At 66.5% G+C, this 24,838-nt stretch overlaps 1 protein-coding gene across 1 annotated transcript; it reads left to right on the top strand.

Annotated features, from left to right (window-relative positions):
- The first annotated feature begins 382 nt into the window (after positions 1 to 382).
- DES (desmin) lies at positions 383 to 13,652 on the top strand. Its single transcript, XM_077830239.1, has 7 exons — positions 383 to 924; positions 5,572 to 5,632; positions 6,154 to 6,249; positions 11,390 to 11,466; positions 12,418 to 12,461; positions 13,045 to 13,127; positions 13,516 to 13,652. The coding sequence occupies exons 1-7, from the start codon at positions 383 to 385 to the stop codon at positions 13,555 to 13,557; spliced, it is 945 nt and encodes a 314-aa protein (XP_077686365.1). The 3' UTR covers positions 13,558 to 13,652.
- The last annotated feature ends 11,186 nt before the right edge of the window (positions 13,653 to 24,838 follow it).

Raw genomic sequence — 24,838 nt, 5'->3', positions numbered from 1 at the left:
CTCTGGGTCGTGGGGGGCTGGGGGCTCTGGGCTGCGGGGGGAGGGGACACTGGGCTTGCCGGGGGCTCTGGGCTGCGGGGGGCCAGAGGACACTGGGCTGCGGGGGGGCCGGGGACCCCAAGTCGTGAGGGGCCAGTGGGGCCCAGCCGTAGTCCCAGTGCTGTCCGGCCAGTCCTTGCCCCTGCCCGCTGGCCCGCCCTGCCCCCCGGAAGCCCCAGCTGTCTGCGCTGTCACTCCGGCCCGGCGGGGCTGGGCCGGCTGATGTCAGAGGGATACAAATAGCCGGAGCCTGGGTCCCTCCCCGACTCCTCTCGCTCGGCTCCCGCTCGCTCGGCAGCCACCCCAGCCTCAGCCTGCGCCCGGGCTCCGTCCAGCCGCCAGCATGAGCCAGTCGTACTCCTCCAGCCAGCAGCGGGTCTCCTCCTACCGCCGCACCTTCGGCGGGGGCTCCCCGGCCTTCTCCCGCTCCTCCCTGGGCAGCAAGGGCCTGGCCAGCTCCGTCTCCTCCCGGGTCTACCAGGTGTCGCGCGGCGCGGCCGTGCCCAGCCTGCCCAGCCTGCGGGTCACCCGCGTGGCCCCGCTGCGCGCCTACCAGGGCGGCGGGGAGCTGCTGGACTTCAGCCTGGCCGACGCCCTGAACCAGGAGTTCCTGCAGACCCGCACCAACGAGAAGGTGGAGCTGCAGGAGCTGAACGACCGCTTCGCCAGCTACATCGAGAAGGTGCGCGCCCTGGAGCAGCAGAACGCCCTGCTGGTGGCCGAGCTCAACCGGCTCAGGGGCAAGGAGCCCACGCACGTGGCCCACCTCTTCGAGGAGGAGCTGCGGGCCCTGCGGCTGCAGGTCGACACGCTCACCAGCCAGCGGGCCCGCGCCGACGTGGAGCGCGACAACCTGCTCGACGACCTGCAGAAGCTGAAGCAGAGGTGAGGGCGGGGCGCCGGGCGGGGGGCGGGGGGGCGGGGGGCGGGGGGGCGGGGGGCGGGGGGCGCCGGGCGGGGGGCGCCGGGCGGGGGGAGCCGGGCGGGGGGCAGGGGGCGGGGGGCGCCGGGCGGGGCCCTCAGCCCCCCCGTTCCTGAGCCCTGCGCCCCACGCACCCCGTCCCTGCGCCCCACGCCCCCGTCCCTGCGCCCCACGCCCCCGTCCCTGCGCTCTACACACACCCTGTCCCTATGCTCCATCCCTGCGCCCCACACAGCTTATCCCTGCGCCCCACCCCCCATCCCTGCGCCCCACCCCCCATCCCTGCGCCCCACACAGCTTATCCCTGCGCCCCACCCCCCATCCCTGCACCCCACACAGCTTATCCCTGCGCCCCATATCCCCATCCCTGCGCCCCACCCCCCCATCCCTGTGCCCCACACAGCTTATCCCTGCGCCCCACCCCCCATCCCTGCGCCCCTCACAGCTTATCCCTGCGCCCCATATCCCCATCACTGAGCCCCACCCCCCATCCCTGCGCCCCACACAGCTTATCCCTGCGCCCCACCCCCCATCCCTGCGCCCCACACAGCTTATCCCTGCGCCCCATATCCCCATCACTGAGCCCCACCCCCCATCCCTGCGCCCCACACACCCCCCAGCCCTGCATCCCCCACACCCTGTCACCATGCCCCGTCACTGTGCCCCCCCACACCCCATCCCTGAGCCCCCTCCCTGCACCTCACACCCCGTCCCTGAGCCCCACACCCCGATCACCACCCCTCACAGGGCCCAGCTTCAGTGGTCCTGCCCCAGCCCCAGCCCCCTCCTCTGTCCGGCTCCGTTCCCAGCCGTTCTGTCCCCTCCACCCAGCGACGGGGCAGGTCTCTCCCTGGGAGTCCCAGGCCCCAGGCACCCCTGGGGGTCGGTGCAGCCGCTGTGGGGAGTCAGGAACACCCCACCAGTAGCGACGCTGGGGCTGGCTGCAGTAGGGCAGCTCCTGCCTCGGCGGTCTCGGTCGCCCCACCCAGCCAGGGGGCAGGTACCCGGGGGTCAGGCCCTGCAGCAGCCACGCTGCAGACCTGGCCCCACGGCGCGGGCGGCTCGGCCCAGCCCCACAGTCTGGGCCAGCTCGGCTGGCTCTGGGCAGTGCAGACAGATGGGGCCAGAGCCCCCAGCCCCGTTCGCCAGCCCCCCTTCCCGCAGCCATTGTAACCCACTCCCACAAGCTCTCGGGCTAACCAAGCCAGAGGTCGATGTGCGCCCAGAGCTCAGCACCCTCCCCAGCACCCAGCACCCGCCCCCAGCGCTCAGCACCATCCTGTCCCTAATGCCCAGGGCCCTTCCTAGCAGCCTCCCCTCCCACCTGCCTCTGTCTGTCTCCGCTGTCTGACCCACCCCTCCCGCTCCCTAGCGGGGGACGCAGGGGACAAGGGGGCACATCCTGTTGTGGGATCCCCCTGCACCCAGGAGCCCCGCGGCCCCTTGCTCCAGGGGGCCGTGGCATGGCTTGGCCCCACTGGCCCTCGCTCTCCAAGCTCACCGCTTTCCCAGGGTGCCGGGGCCTGGCTGTGCGGGGCGGTCACCCTCTGAAATCTTGTCCCGGGGAGCCAGGGGCCCCAGGGGTTACAGGAAAAGGGGGGTACCTGGGAGCCCCCTACCCAGACCCAGAGCTCCGTGGCACTCAGCTGCCCTCAGCCCAGGGCTGCAGTGCCGTGGGGAGGGAGGAGCCGGTGCCCACGGTGGAGATTGTGGTGGTACCCGGCGCTGCCCACCCGAAAGCGCAGGAACCCGAGCAGTGCAGCGTGATCCCTGGGGCAGCCCGTGGGCCCCCCGGGCCCCTGTTTGCTCTCTGCTCCTCCGCACCCTGGGCGTTTTGGGCCCCCCATCCCCGGAGCGGTCCCGTTATGCAGTGCAGGAGTGCAGCGCCGTGGGGTCGGCCCCGGCCATCGGGGGGCTCCCTAGCTGGCACAGGGCTGCCCCATTGCAGCCTCTCGCCCTGGGGCCATGCCAAGAGGGGGGCTGGCTCGTTCCAGCTGCGCAAAGCGCTGCTGTGACTTCCGACAGAGACCCCCCCACCTTCCTGTGCCAAGCCTGGGCCTGAGTGGAGAGCCTGGCCCGGCTGCGCGGCCTGCGGGGGACCGCTCTTCTCCCCGGGCCCCACACTGGGCTGCCTTGGGCCCTCCTGGGGGGATGCAGCCCACCAGCTGCCCCGGGGCCAGGCCCGCACAGCCAGACCGCCACGGCCACCATAGCAGGAGCGTTGGCACGGTGCCCGGGCGCCGAGGGCAGCGAGCCCCCTCGGGCGTGGGGCCCAGGCTCCAGGGGAGGGTCCCAGCAGGCACCATCAGGTTCATGCAGGGCTGGAAACCTGTCTGGTCCTGGGCCAGCCTCCCCGCCCACAGCCACACCGTGGGGGCCTCGGCATACCGAGCTCTGCAGTGCTCGCCCCCCCCCCCCCCGCCCCGGGCTGGGCTGCTGGGGCTCTGCCCCGCCCCACCGAACTCAGGCCCGATGGGTCGGGGTGGGGGGGGGGTCGCAGCTGGAATGGTGGGAACCCTGAGCTGGTTCCGGGGCATGCAAGGGGCAGGATGTCTCTGCTCTCGGGGGGGGCAGTCCCAACGCCGCCAGAGGCACAGAGGGAGCACGCTGGGGGGCGGGGGAGCTGCAAGCTGCGGGGAGCCCTGCCCTGCATGCTGCGGCGGGGGGGAGCAGGACTTGGCTTTCAGAGGGGCTCCCCACGGTCCCAGCGCTGATCCCACACCCCCACCAGGGGCAGCTGATGCTCTGGGGGCAGCTGGCTCAGGCAGGGGAGCTCCTCGGGCGAGATCAGGGCGGGCCCCGGGCCCCCAGTGCCATGGCTGGTGCTCCGGGCACGTTCTGAGCCGGGCCGGTCCAGTGCCCGCTTCCACGCAGCAGCTGGGCTGGCCGGCCGGCTGTGGGGTCGGGCGGGCACCGGCTGAGCGCACAGGAGAGGGGCGGGAGCCAGCCCTGGCACCAAGGGGTGAATCTGGAAAGGGGTAGCAAAGAGGAGATCTTGTAGGACTGGCAAACTAGGCGGCTTCCTGCCCCCTGTGGCACTGTGTAGGGCCCACCCCACAGACAGGGTCTTCAGGGTCAGGCCCATGCCCGGGGGGCACCACAGCAATGTCTGGGCCGGGCGGGGGAACCCCTCCCACGTGGCTGGAAGATCCGCGTTCAACCCAGCGACCGGTCCGTGCCACCCCCGCCCGCTCAGCCTTGGTGTGCCAAGACGCCCGGTCTCATCCACCGCTGGGTGTCCTGGGGCTGGCACCATGGGGCTGCAGGGACAGAGGGGGCCGTGATTCCAGAGAGCAGGGCCTGGGGGGGCCGTGCAGGCAGCCTCCTCCCCGTCCCCTCGCCCCTTGAGGGGCCGGCTGCATCTCCTCCCGAAGGAAGCGGAGCAGAGACCCAAAGCCCTGGTGACTGGTCCCCACAGCAGGCAAGGGCCGGCCCCGAGCCATGAGCCGCGCTGGGGGGGCTGGGCCGGGGGGGGCGCTTGTCTCTGGGCACCGCCACGGCTGAACGTCACCAAACTGAACGCAGGCCGGAGCAGCTGGCGTGGGCGTCCCACCACGAATCCGCAACCTGCACTAGGAGCTCGAGCCGCAGCATCCCCGGGCAGGACCCACGGCTGCCTGGTCAGCCCCCTTTGCACTGACTGCGTGGGAAATCCCTGCGCCATGCGCACCCTCAGCCCCTGTATCGCTGTCCGGGATCCCTGAGCCCCATGTGCCCCCCATCTCACTGGCCAGGGTCCCCCCACCCCATGTACCCTCCATCCCCCCATCCCCCCATCCCCCCATCCTGAGTTCCTGCACCCCATGTGCCCTCCCTTCTCACCCTATGGGGTCCCTGAGCCCCCATGTGCTCCCCAGTCTGACAAGGTGGGGTCCCTGAGCCCCATGTGCCCCCCTCACTGCCTGGGGTCTCTGTGCCCCCCGATTACTGCCCCATGTGCACCCCCATCTCACAAGCTGGGGTTCCTGCACCCCATGTGCCCTTGTCTCATTCTCTGGGGTCCCTGTGCCCCATGTGCCGCCCCCTCACTGTCTGGAGTTCTCATGCCCCATGTGAGCCCCCCGTCTAACAAGCTGGGGCCCCATGTGCCCCTCTCTCCCCCATATCGGAGCCCTGTGTCCCTGAATCTCATCTCCCTGCCCCTGGCTCCCCAGCCCCAGCTCTCTGCATCCTACCCCTGCAGATCCCCCTGGCTCCCCAGCCCCAGCTCTCTGCATCCTACCCCTGCAGATCCCCCTGGCTCCCCAGCCATGCTGCGCTTGGCCCCAGCCCCTCGGCCGCTCCCCTATAAGGAAGGGGCAGGCGGCGTGGCGCGGGGTGACCTCAGCCTTTGTGCCGGGCTCTGGTTTTGACTATAATAGGGAACAGGAGGCCAGGCCGCTGGCCCCCAGCCAGCCCGCCGGGAATGCGGAACAAGGGGCCTCCAGCGCCTGGGGGCTGAGCCGGCCTGGACCCCGCGCGGGGCACGGAGCCCCCTCCCGTGGCAGCCTGTCTGTCCCTCTTCTTCCCTCTGGCCTTGGGCTGTCCTTCCACCCCCCATGGAGGGCCCCGCCCTGGCTCGCCCTGCCTGCCCCCCAGCCCCCCGTCTGACGCCCCCTCTCTGCTCCCAGGCTGCAGGAGGAGATCCAGCTGAAGGAGGAAGCGGAGAATAACCTGGCTGCCTTCCGAGCAGTAAGTGCCAGCGTCTCCTGCCGGGCCGTGGCACGGGGAGGGGGGCGGGCTGGGGGCCCCCTGGGGCTGTGGGTGCGGACCAGAGAATCGGGCTCCCTGCCCCCTCCCCAGGCCAGAGACCCTCCCTCGCCCCCCAGCCTGGGCACCCACCCTCCTCGCACTCGGCACCCCAGGGCTCAGCTGCTCCGACTGGCGGTAGGTGGGGCTCCTGCCCCCGCCTGCAACCCCAGCCCCAGCAGGAGGGGCCCCGTGGGCATGCAGCAGCCTGGCTGCAGGGTTAGCCTGCGGGGCACAGCTCGCCCTCACCCCAAAGCTGTGACCACCGGCAGCCAGGCGCCCCCCATGGCCCCAGGCTGGGCTCCCCCCCGGCCCTGGCCCGGCGCGCCCCCCGTCCGGCGCCATCGGTGTCACTCAGCACCTCGGCGGCCTCCCGCGCGGGCAGGGCAGGGCCCCGCTGCCCGCGCTCTGGGCCCAGCCCTGCGGCTGCCCGGCTCTGAGCCCGGCTCCCTCTTGGCCGGCAGGACGTGGACGCGGCCACCCTGGCACGCATCGACCTGGAGCGACGCATCGAGGCCCTGCAGGAGGAGATCGCCTTCCTCAAGAAGGTGCACGAGGAGGTAGGTCCACGGAGAGCCCTGCCCCGGCCCCCGTTCCCGCCCCGGGGCTCTACCCCTGATTACTGCCCCGGGGCCCCGCCCCCTCATTACTGCCCCGGGGCTCTACCCCCGATTACTGCCCCGGGGCCCCGCCCCGCAATTACTGCCCCGGGGCCCCGCCCCCCGTTACCAGCCCTGGAGCTCTACCCCCAATTACCGCCTCGGGGCTCCGCCCCCCGATTACTGCCCCCGGGCCCCGCCCCTCGTTAACGCCTCGGGGCCCCGCCCCCTATTAGTGCCCCGGGACCCCGCCCTCCATTACTGCCCCGGGGCCACGCCCCTCCCCCCGATTACTGCCCCGGGGCCCCACCGCCAGTACTGCCCTGGGGCCCCAACCCCCGATTACCGCCTCGAGGCCCCACCCGCCATTACTGCCCCGGAGCTCTACCCCCGATTACTGCCCTGGGGCCTCGCTCCCCAATTACTGCCCCGGGGCCCCACCCCCCCACTACCTGCCCTGGAGCTCTGCCCCCTGATTACTGCCCTGAGGCCCCACCCCCCCGATTACCACCTCGAGGCCCTCCCCCACTCATTACTGCCCCAGAGCTCTATCCCCCGATTACTGCCCCGGGCCCCACCCGCCCAATTAATGCCTTGAGGCCCTGCCCCACCCATTACTGCCCTGGAGCTCTGCCCCCCGATTACTGCCCCGGGGCCCCGCCCCCGATTACTGCCCCAGGGCCTCATGCCCCCCCCCAATTACTACCCTGGTGCCCTGCCCCCCTGATTACTACCCCAGGACCCATCCCCCCCCCCAATGTCTGCCCCGGGCCCCCTGCCCCCAAGTACCACCCCAGGGCCCCACCCCCCGTTACTACCCTGGGGCCCCACCCCCCCGATTACCACGTCGGGGCCCTGCCCCACCCATTACTGCCCTGGGGCCCTACTTCCGCAATTACTGCCCTGGGGCCCCATGCCCCCAGTTACCGCCTCGAAGCCCTCCCCCACCCATTACTGCCGTGGAGCTCTACCCCCCCATTACTGCCCAGGGCCCCGCCCCACCCATTACTGCCCTGGAGCTCTGCCCCCCAATTACTGCCCCAGGGCCCCGCCTCCTGATTACTGCCCCGGGGCCCCATGCCCCCTCCCAATTACTACCCTTGTGCCCTGCCCCCCTGATTACTACCTCAGGGCCCCACCCCCCCAATTACTGCCCCAGGGCCCCATACCCCCAAGTACCACCCCGGGACCGCGCCCCCCGTTACTGCCCTGGGGCCACGCCCCTCTGATTACCGCCTTGAGGCCCTGCCCCACACATTACTGCCTTGGGGCCCTGCCCCAGCCATTGCTGTCTCGGGGCCCTGCCCCCCTGATTACTGCCCTGGGGTCCCGCCCCCCAATTACTACCCTGGGGCTCCGCCCCCTAGTTACTGCCCTGAGACCCCACCCCCTGGTTACTGCCCCAATGCCCTGCCCCACCCATTACTGCCCTGGGGCCCTGCCCCCAATTAATGCTCCGGAGCTCTGCCCCCTTATTACCGCCCCAGGGCCCTGCCCTCCTGATCACTGCCCTAGAGTCAACCCCCCCAAATTACTGCCCTGGGACCTCACCCCCTCATTATTGTCCTGGGGCCCCACCCCGCCGGTACTGCTCCAGGGCCACGTGTCCCCCCCCCCAGTTACTGCCCTGAGGCCCTGCCTGGTGGGGATGGTCCCCAAATGAGGGCTGGGTTTGGCCAGTGTTGGGGTGTGAGTGGCTGGGGGCAGGGACTTGGGGCTGAGGTTGGGGACTGGGGCTGGGGTGTGGGGTGGGTTGGGGCAGGCTAGAGCTGGGGCAGGGGTAGGGGCCGGGTGGCGTTGGGGCAGGGCAGGGGCTGGGCTGGGCAGGGGCAGGGTTGGGGCTGGGGCAGGGTTGGGGCTGGGCTGGGCAGGGGCAGGGTTGGGGCGGGGTGGGGTTGGGGCTGGGGCAGGGTTGAGGCAGGGTTGGGGCAGGCTGGGGCAGGGCTGGGGCTGGGGCTTGGGCGGGGTGGGGTTGGGGCTGGGCTGGGCAGGGGCAGGGTTGGGGCGGGGTGGGGTTGGGGCTGGGGCAGGGTTGAGGCAGGCTGGGGCGGGGGCTGGGCTGGGGCAGGGTTGGGGCGGGGGCAAGTCGGGGGTCGCTGACGCTGATGCTGCCCCTCGGCCCCAGGAGCTCCGGGACCTGCAGGCCCAGCTGCAGGAGCAGCACGTCCAGGTGGAGCTGGACGTGTCCAAGCCGGACCTGACGGCCGCCCTGCGCGACATCCGCGCCCAGTACGAGACCATCGCCGCCCAGAACATCTCCGAGGCCGAGGAGTGGTACAAGTCCAAGGTCAGGGGGCTGCGCTGGGCCGGGGGGCGACTTGGGGGGCTGCGCTGGGCTGGGGGGGCTGCGCTGGGCTGGGGGGCCGTGCTGGGCCTGGGGAAGCTGCGCTGGGCCGGGGGGCGACTGGGGGGGCTGCGCTGGGCTGGGGGGGCTGCGCTGGGCTGGGGGGCCGTGCTGGGCCTGGGGGGGGCTGCGCTGGGCCGGGGGGCGACTGGGGGGGCTGCGCTGGGCTGGGGGGCCGTGCTGGGCCTGGGGGTGCTGCGCTGGGCCGGGGGGCGACTGGGGGGGCTGCGCTGGGCTGGGGGGCCGTGCTGGGCCTGGGGAGGCTGCGCTGGGCCGGGGGGCGACTGGGGGGGCTGCGCTGGGCTGGGGGGCCGTGCTGGGCCTGGGGAGGCTGCGCTGGGCCGGGGGGCGACTGGGGGGGCTGCGCTGGGCTGGGGGGGCTGCGCTGGGCTGGGGGGCCGTGCTGGGCCTGGGGGGGGCTGCGCTGGGCCGGGGGGTGACTGGGGGGGCTGCACTGGGCTGGGGGGCCGTGCTGGGCCTGGGGAGGCTGCGCTGGGCCGGGGGGTAACTGGGGGGGCTGCTCTAGGCTGGGGGGCCGTGCTGGGCCTGGGGACGCTGTGCTGGGCCAGGGGGTGACTGGGGGGCTGCGCTGGGCCGGGGGGCCGTGCTGGGCCTGGGGAGGCTGCGCTGGGCCGGGGGGGCGGCTGGGGGGGCTGCTCTAGGCTGGGGGGCCGTGCTGGGCCTGGGGAGGCTGCGCTGGGCTGGGGGGTGACTGGGGGGCTGCGCTGGGCCAGGGGGTGACTGGGGGGGCTGCTCTAGGCTGGGGGGCCGTGCTGGGCCTGGGGAGGCTGCGCTGGGCTGGGGGGTGACTGGGGGGCTACGCTGGGCCGGGGGGCCGTGCTGGGCCTGGGGACGCTGCGCTGGGCCGGGGGGTGACTGGGGGGCTGCGCTGGGCCAGGGGCTGGGCTCTGCTGCCAAGGAGCGGGGGCTGGGCTGGGGACCTCTGTTCCCACCACTGCCCCGTGCCCCCAGAGCTGGCTCCTGGCTGCCAGCTGCTCCCAGGCCCCGCAGGGCCCCATGTGGGGCAGGGTGGCTGAGGTCAGGTCACGGCGTGGGGCTCTGGGGCTGAGTTGCTGTCCCTAGGGCCTGTGGTGAGCTCAGAGCAGCACCAGCCCTCCGCCCGCGTGAGCCCCAGCCGTGCCCCGGCTGCCGGCTCAGCTGCCCTCTCTGGGCCCCGACCCGCAGGTGTCCGATCTGACCCAGGCCGCCAACAAGAACAACGATGCCCTGCGCCAGGCCAAGCAGGAGATGATGGAGTATCGGCACCAGATCCAGTCCTACACCTGCGAGATCGACGCCCTCAAGGGCACGGTGAGCAGGGGGCACGGCCGGGGAGGGGGCGGGCAGCGGCTGGGACTCTCTGGCTGGCAGAGCTGCCCCGTGAACCCGCTGTCCAGGCAAACGGCCCCCAGAGATGTGAAGTGCAGGGTGTCCGGGCATCCCCGGGCGATGCTCTGGAACTGCTCCCTACGAAGCCAGGCAGGACTCTGGGGCAGTCACCTTCCTGTGAGCAGCCTGTCTGCAGGACACACAGCTCACCCGGCTCCACCTTCCTGGGTCTGACCTCGGAGCATTCAGCCTCCTCTGCCCCTCCGTGCGCTTCCCACAGCCAGTCCGCCCAGGCGGGGTCCTGGGGAAGCCAAAGGGTCCTACCCCCCAACTCCACAGTCAGACGTGACTCTCAGCCAGCCAGTAAAACAGAAGGTTTATTAGACGACAGGAACATGGTCTAACACAGAGCTTGTAGCTGCAGAGAACAGGACCCCTCAGCTGGGTCCATTTTGGGGGGCAGTCAGCCAGACAACCACGTCTGCCCTTCACTCCATGTCCCCAGCCAGCCCCAAACTGAAACTTCCTCCAGCCCCCCCTCCTCTGGGCTTTGTCCCTTTCCCGGGCCAGGAGGTCACCGGATTCCTTTGTTCTCCAACCCTTTAGCTCTCACCTTGCAGGGGGGAAGGGCCCAGGGCATCAGTGGCCAGGAAACAGGGTGTCGGCCATTCTCTGTGTCCAGACCCCTGCACACACCTGCCCTCTAGGGCTCTGCAATGATCATACACCCTTACCCCACCCCCTAGATACCTAAGAACTGCCTAGGAGAAACTGAGGCACCCCCACACTATTCAGAGGAAACATTAAGAACAGTCCCGTTTCGTCACAGTGACGAACCCCACAGTGATTGCCCCAAAGGGATGGCTTTGGCCAGTGCGGTGCGGTGACCCCCCATACACAGCCCCATCCCTATGGGGTTACTCCCTTGTAGGCTGTCTCCTTGCCCCTGGCTCTGCCCCCTGTCACAGACCCACAGGATTGGGGTCACGGCCCCAATTTGGGGACAGGCTCTGGGAGGCCCCATCAGTGGTCCAGGCCCTCAAGGGGTCTCGCTGTCCCTCCAGGGGAAGCCAAGTGGCTTCACCGCCTCCTGGGGCTGGACCTCTGGGCCTGCAGCCCCCTGTGTCTCACCCTGCCTGAGTGCAAGTGGTCCCTTCCCCCTGCCCAGGTGACACTGCAGCACAGAGGGGAAACTGAGGCACACACAGGCTTCATACAATGGTGACGTAAAATTCCCACTGTCCCTGCTGGCGGTGCCGGCTCTGACATGGGCTGTCCCTGCAGAACGACTCCCTGATGCGGCAGATGCGAGAGCTGGAGGAGCGCTTTGCCGGGGAGGCGAGCGGCTACCAGGACACCATCGCGCGGCTGGAGGAGGAGATCCGGCACCTGAAGGACGAGATGGCTCGGCACCTGCGCGAGTACCAGGACCTGCTCAACGTCAAGATGGCGCTGGACGTGGAGATCGCCACGTACCGCAAACTGCTGGAGGGCGAGGAGAGCCGGTGAGCGGGCGTCTGCCCAGCCTGGCCCTGGCCCCGGCCCCGGCCCCGGCCCCTGCTGCCCCTGGGTGTTGGCTTCTGGGGGAGTGTCACGGAGTCCCCGGGCGATGCTCTGGAACGGCTCCCTACGAAGCCAGGCAGGGCTCTGGGGGAGTCTCCTCTCGGGGAGCAGCCTGTCTGCAGGACACACAGCTCCCCCGGCTCCACCTTCCTGGGTCCGACCTTGGAGCATTCAGCCTCCTCTGCCCCTCCGTGCGCTTCCCACAGCCAGTCCGCCCAGGCGGGGTCCTGGGGGGGCCAGAGGGTCCTGCCCCCCAACTCCGCAGTCAGATGGGACTCTCAGCCAGCCGGAGAAACAGAAGGTTTATTAGACGACAGGAACATGGTCTAACACAGAGCTTGCAGGTGCAGAGAACCGGACCCCTCAGCTGGGTTCATTTTGGGGGGCAGTCAGCCAGACCACCACGTCTGCACTTCACTCCATGTCCCAGCCAGCCCCAAACTGAAACTCCCTCCAGCCCTTCCTCCTCTGGGCTTTGTCCCTTTCCGGGCCAGGAGGGCACCAGATCCCTTTGTTCTCCAACCCTTTAGCTCTCACCTTGCAGGGGGAAGGGCCAGGCCATCAGTGGCCAGGAAACAGGGTGTCGGCCATTCTCTGTGTCCAGACCCCTGCACCCACCTGCCCTTTAGGGCTCTGCAAAGATCAAACACCCTTACCCCACCCCCTAGAGGCTTAAGAACTGCCTGGGGGAAACTGAGGCACCCCCACACGATTCAGAGGAAACATTAAGAACAGTCCCACTTCGTCACAGGGAGCAAGGACCTATGGCTCAGGGTGGGGAGCCCCAGGGCGGGGTGCTCCTGGCCAGCCCACCCCGGTGTCTCTGGGGCCCAGGGGACCTCTCTCAGCTGTGGCCGTGGCACTAACCCCTTTTCCTTCTCCATGTGCTGCAGGATCACTCTCCCCATCCAGACCTTCTCGGCGCTCAACTTCCGGGGTGAGTGCGGGGCAGGGCCCAAGCAGGGCTGCATGTGGGGGCTCCCTGATCCCACTGCGGTGGGGCATGCCTGGCATAAGCCATGGGGGCAGTGGGACGGGCCCCATAGCTGCTGTCTGTGCTCCCTGCCAGCCCCCGCCTGCCCCCAGCCCATCGCCTTGTGCCCCTGCCCTCTCAACTGCCATGGCCAGCCCCTCACCCCGTATCCCCCATGGCCCAGGCCCTGCACCCCACCCCCTCAACCTGCACCCCCCGTGGCCAGCCCCTCACCTCGTCCCCCTCCCATGGCCCAGCCCTACCCCAGCCCCTCGCCCCATACCCCCCATGGCCCAGGGCCTGCCCCCCACCCCCTCAACCTGCACCCCTCATGGCCCAGCCCCCCACCCCATCCCCACCATGGCCAGCCCCTTGCCCCGTACCTCATGGCCCAGCCACCCATGGTCCAGCCCCCGCCCCCATCCTCCCCATGGCCCAGGCCCCACCCCCAGCCCCATACCCTGTACCCCCTGGGGCCCAGCCCTGCCCCCACCCCGGCCACTCACCCCCCTGCCCTGCCCCAGGCTGATTCTCCTCCCACCTGCAGAGACCAGCCCAGAGCAGCGCGGCTCAGAGGTTCACACCAAGAAGACCGTGATGATCAAGACCATTGAGACCCGTGACGGGGAGGTGAGCAGGGAGCGGGCGGCTGGGTAGGGCTCTAGCCATGGCAGTGGGGTGGGCCAGCAGCCCCTGCTCCCCAGGGTCCCCCCAGGAGGGAGGGCTCCCTGGGCTCCGGGTGGGGTGCTCGGATCTGTCCTGGCCCAAGCCGGGTGGCTCCCGGCTGTGCCTAACGCAGGCTCCTCGGCTGGGATCCAGGCTCCCGGCCACCCATCTGCCCGGGCCCGGCTGGTGCAGAGCAGTCGCCTCGAGACTGTCCCCGGTCTCTGTGCAGGCCGGAGATCTCGGGCGACCTGGCCTGAAGGGAGGGTGGTGTTTGCCCCTTGCGCCAGCCGCCGGGGCAGCCCGGATGCCAGGCCCTGGGGCCCCCGTCTCACCAGGGCTCTCCCCCGAGCAGGTGGTGAGCGAGGCCACGGAGCAGAAGCACGAGGTGCTGTAGACGGCGCCGGCCGAGCGGCTGCGGAGAGACGATTGGCACCTTCCGTCCCCGCCGACGCCCCCGCCCTGCCCCCCTCCTGCCCCAGCCCTTCCTCCATTGTCCCCTGGGCAGAACTTCCCATGCCCGTCTCCCCCCACGCCCCCCCGTCTCTCTCCTGCTTCTGAAGTGCTGTGTTGGGAGCTTGCCCGGGGGCCCCGGAGTCAGGAGTGGGGCTGGGCGTGGGGAGCAGGGGACACAGGGCCCTGGCTCACGGGGTGGGGGAAGGGGGGGCCATTGCAGGCTTCCAGCAGCAGATTCTGCATCCCACCCCCATGCCCCCTGTACTCATGCGCACCTCCCTCGCACCCCCAGGGCCTGGCAGGGGCCCGCCTCCGCCTGGGCCCAGGGCCCCGGAGCTGGCGTTTCTCCTGGGCAGACCGCAGCGGTGCCCAGCCCTGCTCAGCCTGGGAGGGGAGACGGAGACCGGCCAGCCCCCGTCGTCCCCCAGCCTGGACCAAAGCCATGGAGCTCCCGGTAGTGCCCATCGCCTGGGGAACTGGGGCTGCTGCAGGCTCCGTGGGATGGCGAGGATCGGGGGGACCAGCCCCCCGGGAGTTTGTGCCAGGGACAGGCTGGGTGAGTCTGCAGGAGGCTCCCCACGGGCAGGGAGCAGTGGGACCCGCGGGAGCCTAGAGAGGATCCGTGTAAGTGAAGGAAGCAGGAGAGGGAGAGAGAGGGAGAGAGAAATGGACAGAGGCCAACAGGCTGGGGGCACCGCCCCCCTACCCGGCCCCCGCCCCGCAGCGTGTACGCGACTCCCCCAGGCTGCTGAAATAAACAACGGAGCACGACCCCGCCTCTGAGTCCTGCTTGCTGAGCCGGGGTCGCCCGCCTGCCGGCTCCTCGGCGGGTCTCCCGGCGCACCCCCTCTCCTGGGGCAATCCTGCGACTCGGCCCTCTCCAGCCAGGCCCCAGCGACCAGGGCAGGGGAGCCAGCAGGGTGGCACCCAAGGGCCCAGCCCTCGCAGAGGTGGATGGGAGCACTGGACCGGCCTGCACTTGGCTCTCCGCATCTGAGCTGAGCTTCTCCCTGCACGCCCCGGGGGGGCTGTCTTGTCCCGTCTCTGAGCTCAGCCGGGCCCGCCAGGCTCTCACAACCCCCCTCCCATTTCTAGGGTCCCTTAGGGGTTTGCCTCCTTTGCTCCCAGACATGGCTGTGGGGAAGGCCCTTGCGTGGAGCCAGCCCTTGTTCTCTTCCCCCCTTGGAAGCTGGGTGCGGAGAGGCGGGCTGATCGGGGCCATTGTCCTGCCTTCCCTGGTTCTGTAAGGCCCCTTCCCCAGCACCTCTCGCTCTGAACCCCGGCAGGGGGCAAGGAAAGGCACTAGTCCGAACGGAGTCCAGAGGGGCAGAATCGGGGTGTTCTCTTTACACGATCCAGGGATAATGTCCGGGTTTATTTTTAAGCATTGTTTTAGCTTGCAATTTATGTTTCACAGTTGTGGGGAATGGGGGCAGTCGGGCAAGGGCGGGTCGGACAGTACCTTAATGACGGTCGCTGTCGATATTCACAAAGTTAAAGCTTTAAAACACAAAGTGTCAAACACCCAGAGGGACTGTCCTTAAAGTCGGCTTGAGTGCGGTCTCAGCAGCATCTCTGCCTCCCCCCTCGCTGTGCGCGGCAGGTGTTATCGATGGGAAAGTTTCCCCTCAGCAGGTGACTCTGGTGAAATCGACAGTTCCCGACATTCCCCGAGGAAAATTCAATCTCTCCAAGCCCACAGATAATCGGCAGGTCCCCAGACCACGTGGCTGCCCCAAGCTGGGGTCCCTGCCAATGGACTGTGGGGGGATTTAAAGATCCCACACTACAGCAGCCAAGAAAGCGATATGTCACGGACCCACAGGATTAGGGCCACAACCCCAGCTTGGGGACAGGCTCTGGGCAGCCCCATCAGTGGGCCAGGGTCTTGCTGCTCCTCCAGGGGAAGCCATGTGGCTTCATCGCCTCCTGCGGCTGGACCCCTGGGCCTGCAGCCCCCCTGCTCCCCACTGTGAGCTCCAGGCAGCGAGTCCCACGGCAACAGACCCTGCTGGAGACTTGTCCATTCTTCAGGGCCTAATGCACCTCGCCCGGCGTCTGCAGGGACACTCACACGGTGCGGGAAGAACAGGCAGGTCAGCCGTTACCTGGACCCAGCACAGGGAGGCCTTGGGTAGCCCCCTGGAGTGAAGGCTAAAGCAGGGTCTATGCTGGTCACCTAGAGCCCAGCCCAGTTGTAGTGACCTCTTAGTTCAAGCTCCATCAGTCTCGGTCTGACCTCCTTGGCCAGACTTCAGCTGAGAGCCCCGACTCCTGCCAGCAGCCAGCCCATCCCTCCCTCCTTTCTCCCCCAGCCTTTGTTCTTCAGCTGGGGGACGTTGCTCAGCCTCCCTGGAGAGAGGTGGGGAAACCCCCCTGTAACAAAGCGGCCTCTGGCGGGACACAACTGAGAGTATCAATTCAGGGCAAATTGCTTCGAGCAGGGCAGTCACAGCGACAGGCTGGGGTCCTTTGCACACCCAGGCAAACCAAACCAGCCAGCCAGAGAGGACTTCGGTCTCGCCCCACTGGCTAACCACAAGTCACACAAGCAATTCCCTTAGACACTCCAGTTTCCCAGTATCCCCACCAGGGCCACTCGTTATGGGGACAGATGGTTATGAAAACCAACACCCCAGTAAAAGAACAAAGGTTCTCTCGATCCCAAAGGACCAAGCCCCAGACCCCGGTCAATGTACAAGTCAGATCTGACCCACAAATCATGCTGTTGCCAATCCTTTAGAATCTAAAATCTAAAGGTTTATTCATAAAAGGAAAAAGATACAGATGGGAGCTAGAATTGGTGAAATGGAATCAATGACATCCAGTGATGGCCAAGTTCTTGGTTCAGGCTTGCAGCAGGGATGGAATAAACGGCAGGTTCAAATCAAGTCTCTAGAGAACATCCCCAGCTGGGATGGGTCCTTCAGTCCTTGGTTCAAAGCTTCAGTTTGTAGCCAAGTCCCTCCAGAGGTAAGAAGCAGGACTGAAGACAAGATGGAGGAGCTGCAGCAGCTTTGTATAGTCTCTTGCCGTGTGGTCTCTTTCTTTGTTCCAAAGACAAGCTGCCCATCCCATGGCCTGGAAACACCTCAGAGTCCTGTCCCTAGGCAGGTCCCTGCACGCCTGGCTGAGTCCCCAGGCGTGTCTGCCTTCTCTCACTGGGTCAGTTGTGTCGCTGATGGTCCTTAATGGGCCATCCAGCAGGCTAGGCAGAGCTGACCCCAACGTGTCTGGGGTGTCCCCCAGAAGCAGAGCACAAGTTTGAACTATAGACAGTACAGAGCCAATACTTGTAACTTTAAATACAAAACTGATACACACAGACAGATAGCACAATCCTAGCCAGCAAACCGTGACCTTGTCTTAGACACCTCACTCGACAACCTTTGTAGAAGATCTGGTGCCATGACAGGACCTTGGTTGCAACAATGCTCTATACGGTCCCAGTTCATATTAATAACGCCCCCCCCCCCGGGGCGCTGGCTGCTAGGTGTGAGTGTCAGGGTGTGACCCGGGTGGACCAGGCCCAAAAGCTCCCTGCTGAAGGCCGCAGGGTCCTGCCACATCCGTCCCAGGAAAGGAGCAGTGGAGCTAAGTCCTCCAGCAGCCTAGAGAGACTGTGCAGGAAGCAGCCAATCAGGGGGAGGCTACAAGGGCCTGGCCAATCAGGGGTTGCAGGCTAGTACAAAAGGAGCTGCAGGGCAGCCTGGCCAAGCCCAGAGGCAGCTGCTTGGTGGAGCTAGGGGAGCGTGGGGAGGGCTCTTGGCTGGCCAAAGGGGGCTGCAGCGCCTCGGGCGGCTCTGTGCTAGCAGGGACCGGGGCAGCGAGGCGCCGCCCCTGGCTGGCTGAGCGGCCTGAAGGCCGAAGAGCCCCGAGCTAAGGGTGGAGCAGCGGCCAAGGCTGCGGCTGCGAGGAAGTGGCCCAGGGAACTGAAAGCAGGTTTTTTGAAAGGGACACTGTGGCGTGTGGCTGCTATTCTTAGGGTCCCGGGGGTGGGACCCAGAGAAGGGGGTGGGCCTGGATCCCCCCATAGGCCACTCAGTGAAGTGCCCTACAACTGGACAGCGATTAAACCGACTCCCAGAAGGGGATCTGAGCTACTTATGGCCCAGCTGAAGCCAGAATAGGCCAGGAGGGTGAAACCGTTGCCTCCAGGGAGGAAGCCCTGAGCGTACAGCCTGATACCAGGGCAGGGGCTGTGTGAAGACTGCAGACACACCTGACCAGAAGGGGGCGCTTGTGAGAGGTGGGTGCCAGGCCGCTACACTGATTGGATTTGTCATTGTCTCCTCAAATGCTCCATTGCTATGGGGACCTAGCCCTCGGCAGCTCGGTGACACCCACACCTACGTCTCTTAGCCTGCCCTGCGAACAAACAGCCCTCTTCTACCCACTGGGTAACAACGCAGCATATAGAGGAAACTGAGGCACAAACACAATTCCAAAAATATCCCCACTTAATGAGAGAGTGACCGAAGGCTTAGATCCTTCTACAGTTGCGACTCAAAAAGAAAAGGAGGACTTGTGGCACCTCAGAGACTAACAAATTTATTTGAGCATAAGCGACTCAGTGGCTAGTTAACAAGAGGGCTGCAGTGGGGCAGGGACAGGGTGAAGTCCGACAGGAGCAGAGGCGGCTGGGTGGGCCCTGGGGCTCCAGCATGGAAGGGGCAGCTCACGGCTGTGGCAGGGGCCGCAGACAGACTGAGGTAGGAGCTGCCCAGGGATGCCATGAGGGATCGTGAGGCTGTCACGGACTCTCAGATCATGCCCACTCTTGGCCCTGTGCGGTCCATGGGGGTTGCCCCTTTCAGTGAGACAGCCCTTCTCGGGGGTCCTCTCTCTCGGGGGTCCAGCCCCTCCACCTCCTGGAACCGCACCTCTCTGAGCCTTAGCACGCCTGTCTCTGCCGTGGGCCCCTCAGGGAGTCCCCTCACTCTGGACCCCCAGGGCCTCCACCCTCCGAAGGGGATGATGCCCTCTGTCATGGAGTCCCCGGGCGATGCTCTGGAACTGCTCCCCATGAAGCCAGGCAGGACTCTGGGGAAGTCTCCTCTCAGGGAGCAGCCTGTCTGCAGGACACACAGCTCACCCGGCTTCCCCCTTCCTGGGTCTGACCTCGGAGTATTCAGCCTCCTCTGCCCCTCTGTGCGCTTCCCACAGGCAGTCCGCCCAGGCGGGGTCCTGGGGAAGCCAGGGGGTCCTGCCCCCCAACTCCGCAGTCAGATGTGACTCTCCACCAGCCGGGGAAACAGAAGGTTTATTAGCCGACAGGAACATGGTCTAACACAGAGCTTGTAGGTGCAGAGAACAGGACCCCTCAGCTGGGTCCATTTTGGGGGGCAGTGAGCCAGACAACCCCGTCTGCCCTTCACTCCATGTCTCCAGCCAGCCCCAAACTGAAACTCTCCAGCCCCTCCTCCTCTGGGCTTTGTCCCTTTCCCGGGCCAGGAGGTCACCAGATTCCTTTGTTCTCCAACCCTTTAGCTCTCACCTTGCAGGGGGGAAGAGCCCAGGCCATCAGTGGCCAGGAAACAGGGTGTCGGCCATTCTCTGTGTCCAGACCCCTGCACACCCCTGCCCTCTAGGGCTCTGCAATGATCATACACCCTTACCCCACCCCCTAAATACTTAAGAACTGCCATGGGGAAACTGAGGCACCCCCACACTATTCAGAGGAACCATTAGGAACAGTCCCGCTTCATCACACCCCCCCAATACCCCCCACCCCCACCCTGTTCTCTAGCCCCGAGTGACTCTCAGCTGGCGTAACACAGGAGGGTTTATTGAGCGTCTGAACCCAGCACAGGAAACTCTCTGGCCTCAGGCCTGGCCTCCCCCAGCCCAGCACATCCCAGTCTCCCCTGCACCCAGGGGGGCTCTGCCTGCCCCCTCCCTCCAGCCCAGAGCCCCCCTGCTTCACAGCTAGGCCTCTGAGATCCCTGACCCGAGGCCCCCCCCGTCCATTGTCTTCTCTCCAGGTAAACCGGGTCGCCTGGGCCCCCTCTCCCCTCATCTGTCCTCTGGCCCCTCTGGCTGGACCCGGCTGGTCAGGTCACTGGGGTCCCCTCTTCTCAGCCATTGTCCTCCCGCTGGCCAGACCCGGCTGGGACTCCTGAGCTGGGCCTCCCGGTCCCCAGTCGCTGGGGTCTCCGTTCTCCAGGCCATTGGCCGGGGTCCCAAGTTCCCTCGCCGGTCCTGTGTCCCGACAAACTCCCTCTCCCATCCCCTCGTTAAACCCGTAACACCCAGGGAAACTGAGTCCCACCCCCTCTGCATGCAAACGATAGGAAAACCAAGAAAATCCCCCATAGGAAACAAGGAAAAAGAAGAAACTCCTGCACGTCGTCACAGAGGCGCAGGCCAGTCGTGTGTAACGCGAGGTGCTGGGTTCCCCGCCGGCTCCTGCGGGACAGCAGCGTGAGCGTGGGAGTGCGGGGCGCGGGCTGGCCTGGAGGCCGGGGTTGGGTCGTCAGACGTTGGGTTCTGTTTCGATTCCTTGTTCCCCAGGAGGTGGGTCTGAATGCCCTGGCTGGGGAGCTGAGTCGCACGGGGGGGCACGCCCACTGGTGCCTGGACCCGCAGCGCCCCCAGCCAGGCACGTGGAACTGGGCCCTGCAGAGCCAGGCCCGGCCCAGCCGGGAGCTCCCTGGGGCTGGGGTCCCTGCGGGGGCAGCGAGCACCTGCGGGGCCGGCCTGAGGGTGGCACAGAAACGCAGCTGGCAGGGAGCGAGCGGAGGGGTGCTGCCAGGCATGGCACCTGCACTGCTGGCAGCACCCCAGGGACCAGCCAGGCCAGGGGGGCTCCTGCCCTCCCGCGCCTGGGCCCACGGGGCAGAGCCAGGGCAGCGAGTCTCGGGGATGCTGCTCACCAGGGAGCCCAGCCTGGTGTCAGCCAGCAGCTGGCAGTCGCAGCCCAGGGCCCCACGCTCGTGCCCACCCTCTCGCAGGTACCAAGGTGCTCGGCCTGCGGGTGGGGGAAGGGCCCCTCCAGGAGCTGGCTGGAGGGACCAGGCCTCCAAATGGGGGGCATGAGGGGGCCTGCTCTGCCAGCCCAATGCCCAGGGATCAAGGAGCCCGGGCCCAAACACTGCCCAGCATTGCGCCTGGCCTGGCTGCAAAGGGGAGGAGAAGCTGTAGACTGCAACTGTGGCAGCATCCATCCCTCCCCAGGTGCAGCCCTGGGCTCCCACAATGCTGCCGCTGGGCTCGCTGGAGACCCTCAGAGACGTTGGCAGGAGGTGTGAACTCCAGTGTCCCAGCCACGTCCCTCTGATGAGCTGAGGCTGTTTCCTCTGCCCCCCTCCACACCAGCAGCCTGGAACAATTGCTCTGAGTCACCTCGTGGTGCATGTTAACTCTGAATCCTAATGACGACGACCCACCCCCCTAGTGCTGGAATCTGTGCCACACTGAAACTGTGGGCACGGTGAATACATGGGAGCAGGAAACGGAAGCCAGGCCCAGCCGGGAGCCAGGCCAAACCTCCATGCAGCTGCCGCGGAATTGCCCAGAGGCTGAAGGAGCCGGGAACGCAGGTGGCGTTGAGGCTGTGGGGCATGTCCCGGAGGCGGCCCTGGGGGGTCTGGCATGCTGACGGGGTACCTCCAAGGGACTGTTTAGGAGCTGGGCTGTAGCACAGATGCCGGGAACCAGCCGGAGTTTATTTTCGAAGCCGATGATCTGACAGCGACTTGTCCACGGGGCCTGCGCGGCCGAGCTGCCTGGCCGTGCCAACACCGCGTGTTAGCCCATGCGTGCGGGGCGCCTGGCGCAGGACTGCGGATCCCCAGAGACGTCACTGCCGGGGCCCTGGGGGAGGCGCCTGCTCCAGCACCGAGCCCCCGGGGGGCCCATGGGGGCCAGCTGCCGGGGGAGGGGGAGCTGTGGGGTGACAGCAGAGACCAGACGCTCGACCCTGGCCCGACAGGGACTCACCCCGCGGTGACGCGGCCAAGTGTTCCCACCGAGCGGACACGGGCCGCTACCCCTGGCTGCGTTACTGACGGGCCGAGTGCTTGGGGGGTGGCCGGGGGGCTGGCAGCAGCTGACAGCGCTGCCCATCTCCAGCAGGTGGCAGTCCGGCACGCTGCAACAAACGAAACGAACTCCCGACCCACAGCCCCAGCCCTGCCCCCCCAGCTCTGCCGGGGCCCCTCACTCCTTACCCGCAGCCCCCTGCTAGACCAGCCCTGCCCCCCCAGCTCTGCCGGGGCCCCTCACTGCGGAGCCGCAGCCCTCCGCTAGCCCAGCCCTGCCCCCCACCTCTGCCCCCCCCAGCTCTGCCAGCACCCCTCACACCTCACCCGCAGCCCCCCGCTAGACCAGCCCTGCCCCCCCCAGCTCTGCCGGGGCCCCTCACACCCGACCCGCAGCCCCACGCTAGACCAGACCTGCCCCCCCCCAGCTCTGCCGGCGCCCCTCACTGCCGACCCGCAGCCCCCTGCTAGCCCAGGCCTGCCCCCGCCAGCTCTGCCGGCGCCCCTCACTCCCGACCCGCAGCCCCACGCTAGCCCAGCCCTGCCCCCCCACCTCTGCCCCCCCCAGCTCTGCCGGCACCCCTCACACCTCACCCGCAGCCCCCCGCTAGCCCAGCCCTGTCCCCCCCCACAGCCCTGCCGGGGCCCCTCACGCCCGACCCGCAGCCCCACGCTAGCCCAGCCCTGCCCCCCACAGCCCTGCTGGCGCCCCTCACGCCCGAGCCGCAGCCCCCCGCTAGCCTAGCCCTGCCCCTCCTGCCCTGCCACGCCCCTCACTCCCGACCCACAGCCCCCTGCTAGCCCAGCCCTGCCTCCCCCCAGCTTTGCCGGGGCCCCTCACTCCTGACCTGCAGCCCCCCCCGCTAGCCCAGCCCCGGGCTCCCAAGGGTCGGTCCTCGGGCCCGTTTTGTTCAATATCTTCATAAATGATCTGGAGGATGGTGTGGATTGCACTCTCAGCAAATTTGCGGATGATACTAAACTGGGAGGAGAGGTAGATACGCTGGAGGGCAGTGATAGGATACAGAGGGACCTAGACAAATTGGAGGATTGGGCCAAAAGAAATCTGATGAGGTTCAATAAGGATAAGTGCAGAGTCCTGCCCTTAGGACGGAAGAATCCAATGCACCGCTACAGACTAGGGACCGAATGGCTCGGCAGCAGTTCTGCGGAAAAGGACCTAGGGGTGACAGTGGACGAGAAGCTGGATATGAGTCAGCAGTGTGCCCTTGTTGCCAAGAAGGCCAATGGCATTTTGGGCTCTATAAGGAGGGGCATTGCCAGCAGATCGAGGGACGTGATCGTTCCCCTCTATTCGACATTGGTGGGGCCTCATCTGGAGTACTGTGTCCAGTTTTGGGCCCCACACTTCAAGAAGGATGTGGATAAATTGGAGAGAGTCCAGCGAAGGGCAACAAAAATGATTAGGGGTCTGGAACACATGACTTCTGAGGAGAGGCTGAGGGAACTGGGATTGTTTAGTCTGCGGAAGAGAAGAATGAGGGGGGATTTGATAGCTGCTTTCAACTACCTGAGAGGTGGTTCCAGAGAGGATGGCTCTAGCCTGTTCTCAGTGGTAGAAGATGACAGGACAAGGAGTAATGGTCTCAAGTTGCAGTGGGGGAGGTTTAGGTTGGATATTAGGAAACACTATTTCACTAGGAGGATGCTGACGCACTGGAATGGGTTATCTAGCGAGGAGGTGGAATCTCCTTCCTTAGAGTTTTTTAAGGTCAGGCTTGACAAAGCCCTGGCTGGGATGATTTAGTTGGGGATTAGGTCCTGCTCCGAGCAGGGGGTTGGACTAGATGACCTCCTGAGGTCCCTTCCAACCCTGATATTCTATGATTCCCCCCAGCTCTGCTGGTGCCCCTCACTCCGGACCTGCAGCCCCCTGCTAGCCCTGCCCTGGGCTCCCCTCTATGATGGAGTGGGAATTTTCTGAAATATTTTGTATGAATAGTGTGTGTGCCTCAGTTTCCCCTCTACGCTGCAATGTTAAGTAGCTGGCGGGAACAGGATATTGATGTTCTGCAGAGTCCCAGGGAGACAGGTGTCACGGTGTCCCCAGGCGATGCTCTGGGTCTGCTCCCTACAAAGCCAGTCAGGACTCTGGGGAAGTCTCCTCTCTGGGAGCAGCCTGTCTGCAGGACACACAGCTCACCCGGCTTCCACCTTCCTGGGTCCGACATCAGAGCATTCAGCATCCTCTACCCCTCCGTGCGCTTCCCACAGCCAGTCCGCCCAGGCGGGGTCCTGGGGGGGACCTGCCCTCTAGGGCTCTGCAATGATCATACACCCTTACCCCACCCCCTAGTTACTTAAGAGCTGCCTAGGGGAAACTGAGGCACCCCCACACTATTCAGAGGAAACATTAAGAACAGTCCTGCTTCGTCACATCTCTCCCCCTTTCGAGACCGAAGTGAGCGAGGTCACTTTAGCCAGTGACCTGGGGAAGCTCGACCCCACCAACTTGGATGCCCCAGCATCTCTTCCATTCCTTAGCATCGGCTTGCATCAGCCCTACACCCAGCCCTGTGTCTGAGGCGCTGGTGAACACTATAAAGGCCTTGGCAAAGTCGGGGTTTACCAGATTTACTGGGCCCGGGATTGGGGCCTCCTTCAGTGCACAGAGAGCCCCTGGCACTGCTCGGTCCAGACCAGCTCGTCTGGCTTCCCCTTCTTACACAGCTCAGTGATGGGGGCAGCTGGGGAGCTCAAGTGGGGTACAAACCTCCGGTCGTACCCCACCATCCCAATAAAGGCCTGGCCCTGTTTCTTGGTCTGGGGAACAGGCCACTCTCTGATTGTCTCCACCTTACGCTTTTCAGCTTTTACCGTCAGTCCTGCTTTCTTGAGGCAGCCCAGCACCCTCTTCACCTGGGACACAGACTGTTCACTTACAGAACTAGCATGGAGATATCCCTCTCTCAACAGCCTTGTCTCCCCAACAAGCTGGCCAAACACAGCCACTTGGTTATGGGACTGTTTAACTTTCTTAACAGCTTTCACTTCATCTGAGACCTTCTCAAAGCTCTCCACACTGGATCTTTCAACAGGACAGTCAGTGGATCCATTCACAACAGAATATTTCTGGCTGTTAGGACCTGAAACTTTCTTGATTAAATCACTTTCACACCCTTCAGTTGCAATAAACTGTATGCAAAGACTCCATGAGGATTCCTTTCCCAAGGGCTTTTCTATGCAACAATTCACCCCTCACAGAAATTCTGCTCTTAC

Source organism: Eretmochelys imbricata, chromosome 11, assembly GCF_965152235.1.
Source record: "Eretmochelys imbricata isolate rEreImb1 chromosome 11, rEreImb1.hap1, whole genome shotgun sequence".
Taxonomy (NCBI): Eukaryota; Metazoa; Chordata; order Testudines; family Cheloniidae; genus Eretmochelys; species Eretmochelys imbricata.
Note: the sequence above shows the minus strand (reverse complement) of the source record. Positions and strands in the feature narration are given on the sequence as shown.

Excerpts from the sequence above, each read along its gene's own strand:
- DES (XM_077830239.1), top strand. The coding sequence starts at position 383 with ATGAGCCAGTCGTACTCCTCCAGCCAGCAGCGGGTCTCCTCCTACCGC. Across the intron at positions 5,633-6,153 it reads ACCTGGCTGCCTTCCGAGCA|GACGTGGACGCGGCCACCCT; the intron begins GTAAGTGCCAGC and ends CTTGGCCGGCAG. Across the intron at positions 12,462-13,044 it reads CTCGGCGCTCAACTTCCGGG|AGACCAGCCCAGAGCAGCGC; the intron begins GTGAGTGCGGGG and ends TCCCACCTGCAG.